General features: G+C 51.4%; 1 protein-coding gene across 1 annotated transcript; it reads right to left on the bottom strand.

The window, feature by feature from the left end:
* Window positions 1–3: 3 nt before the first annotated feature.
* Window positions 4–1,523, bottom strand: LOC118994151 (cytochrome P450 2A13-like; the record flags this gene model as incomplete). Its single annotated transcript, XM_037056724.1, has 3 exons — window positions 1,281–1,523; window positions 851–1,013; window positions 4–54 (listed from the first exon to the last, which is right to left on the bottom strand). Coding segments are annotated over exons 1-3 (394 nt in total), but the record flags the coding sequence as incomplete, so codon positions are not given.
* Window positions 1,524–1,611: the final 88 nt, after the last annotated feature.

Genomic DNA, 1,611 nt, shown 5'->3' with positions numbered 1-1,611 from the left:
TGATTGAGAAGCGCCGGAGCTGCTTGGCTCGCTCCCCATTGCTGAAAGCCACTCCTGTGGAGGAAGGGTAGGAGTGGGAAGTTTGGCTTTGAGAGGGGCGGGGCTTAGAGTGTTGAGGGTAGGGGAGAGAGAGAGAGAGAGAGAGAGAAGCAGAGAATGGCAGAAGAGGAAATACAAACAGAGATAGAGACCAAGTTGGAAGGAAATCAGAAGGAAAGGTGAAAAAAGATGGGTGCACAGAGAAGCAGTGGGATGCAGACACACTCACATGGGGGAGAGAGAGAGATAGTGGAGGGAAGCAGGGAAAGAGAGATATCTTGAGATCTGGGAGGTGGAAGTAAAACTTGAGAAGGATCCTAAAACAGAGGTGAAGAATGGTGAAAAATATATGCTGAGAAACAGAGAAGGTCTGGAGACAGGAGACTATTAGGAAGAAACGGAGGTATGAGGTACTTGAATCATAGTGTGAGATTCTAGGACAAAGAAGAAAAAGAGAGGCAGGGAGATGGAGATAGAAACATGGGGAAGCATAAAAAATGAGGAGAATAAGATAAAAAGAAACATGGAGATACGGGACCAGGACTCCAAAGCAAAAATCCCAAGAGCTTCTAAGAGATACAAAGAGGAGAGATGGTTAATGAGAGGGAAGTGGAAGGTAAGGCAGAGAGAAGCAGGGAGATGCAGATACACTAAGACAAGTTGGAGGGGTCACAGGGATAAACAAGGATGGAGATAGGGATGGAGAGGAAGGGCTCTGACACAGCCCTGAGTGGGTGAGTCAGTTGGCAGCAGAACAGTGGGGAAACCGAGGTCCTTAAATCTGTTTGAGCCCACACAGGATTCCCCTCACCATAGCCTTTCAAGAGCCAGTCGAAGGTGGCCTGCTGTCCTCGCCCACTGAATTCCTCCGCCTGGTCCACCAGAGCCTCCTTCACAGCCTCCTGGCCACACAGCACCACCACCCGCCGTGGGCCCAGGTGGACCGTGAATACTGGACCATAGCGCTCCCTGATCTGAAGGAGAGGGGAAGGAGTGGTGAGTGCACGCAGCCTCAAGTCTGAACTGGCTCTGTATCCAGCTCTCACAACATGGCACTCATTTTGCCCAGATTCTGACAGTCAAGGGACTAGACACCCCAAGATCTGGTCTTTCCTGGCTAGGACCGTGATGCTAAACCTTTGGGTTTGGTCCACCCTTTCCAATCCCTAGACACGAAATCCCAGCCAGACTGCAGAGGCCTCCAGCCCCACCCCACCATCCATCTCCCTGCCTGTTGGCACCTTCATGAGGGAGTTGTACATCTGCTCTGTGTTCAGCTGCAGGTAGTTTCCGATGAAAGGCAATGCGGGTGGGCCAGGAGGCAGCTTTTCCCGGAGCTTCCTTTGCTGCCAGACAGACATCAGGACCATTATAGTGAGGCAAGCCAGCAAAGCCACCAGGAGCAGCCCTGAGGCCAGCATGGTGGCACTGAGAGTGATGGTTAGATGGTGAAGAGTCGGATGGTTTGTCTTTATACCGCCTGGGACAGAAGGGTGGATTTTGGTTCTGATTATGTAACCGTATCATATCGTATTCCAACTACACTCCCCGCTGTGCTCCCCTGCATAGCTT

This window comes from Sturnira hondurensis, unplaced genomic scaffold (genome assembly GCF_014824575.4).
Source record: "Sturnira hondurensis isolate 20B ecotype Veracruz unplaced genomic scaffold, ASM1482457v3 Scaffold0009145, whole genome shotgun sequence".
Taxonomy (NCBI): domain Eukaryota; kingdom Metazoa; phylum Chordata; class Mammalia; order Chiroptera; family Phyllostomidae; genus Sturnira; species Sturnira hondurensis.
This window is presented reverse-complemented; position numbering and strand designations above follow the sequence as displayed.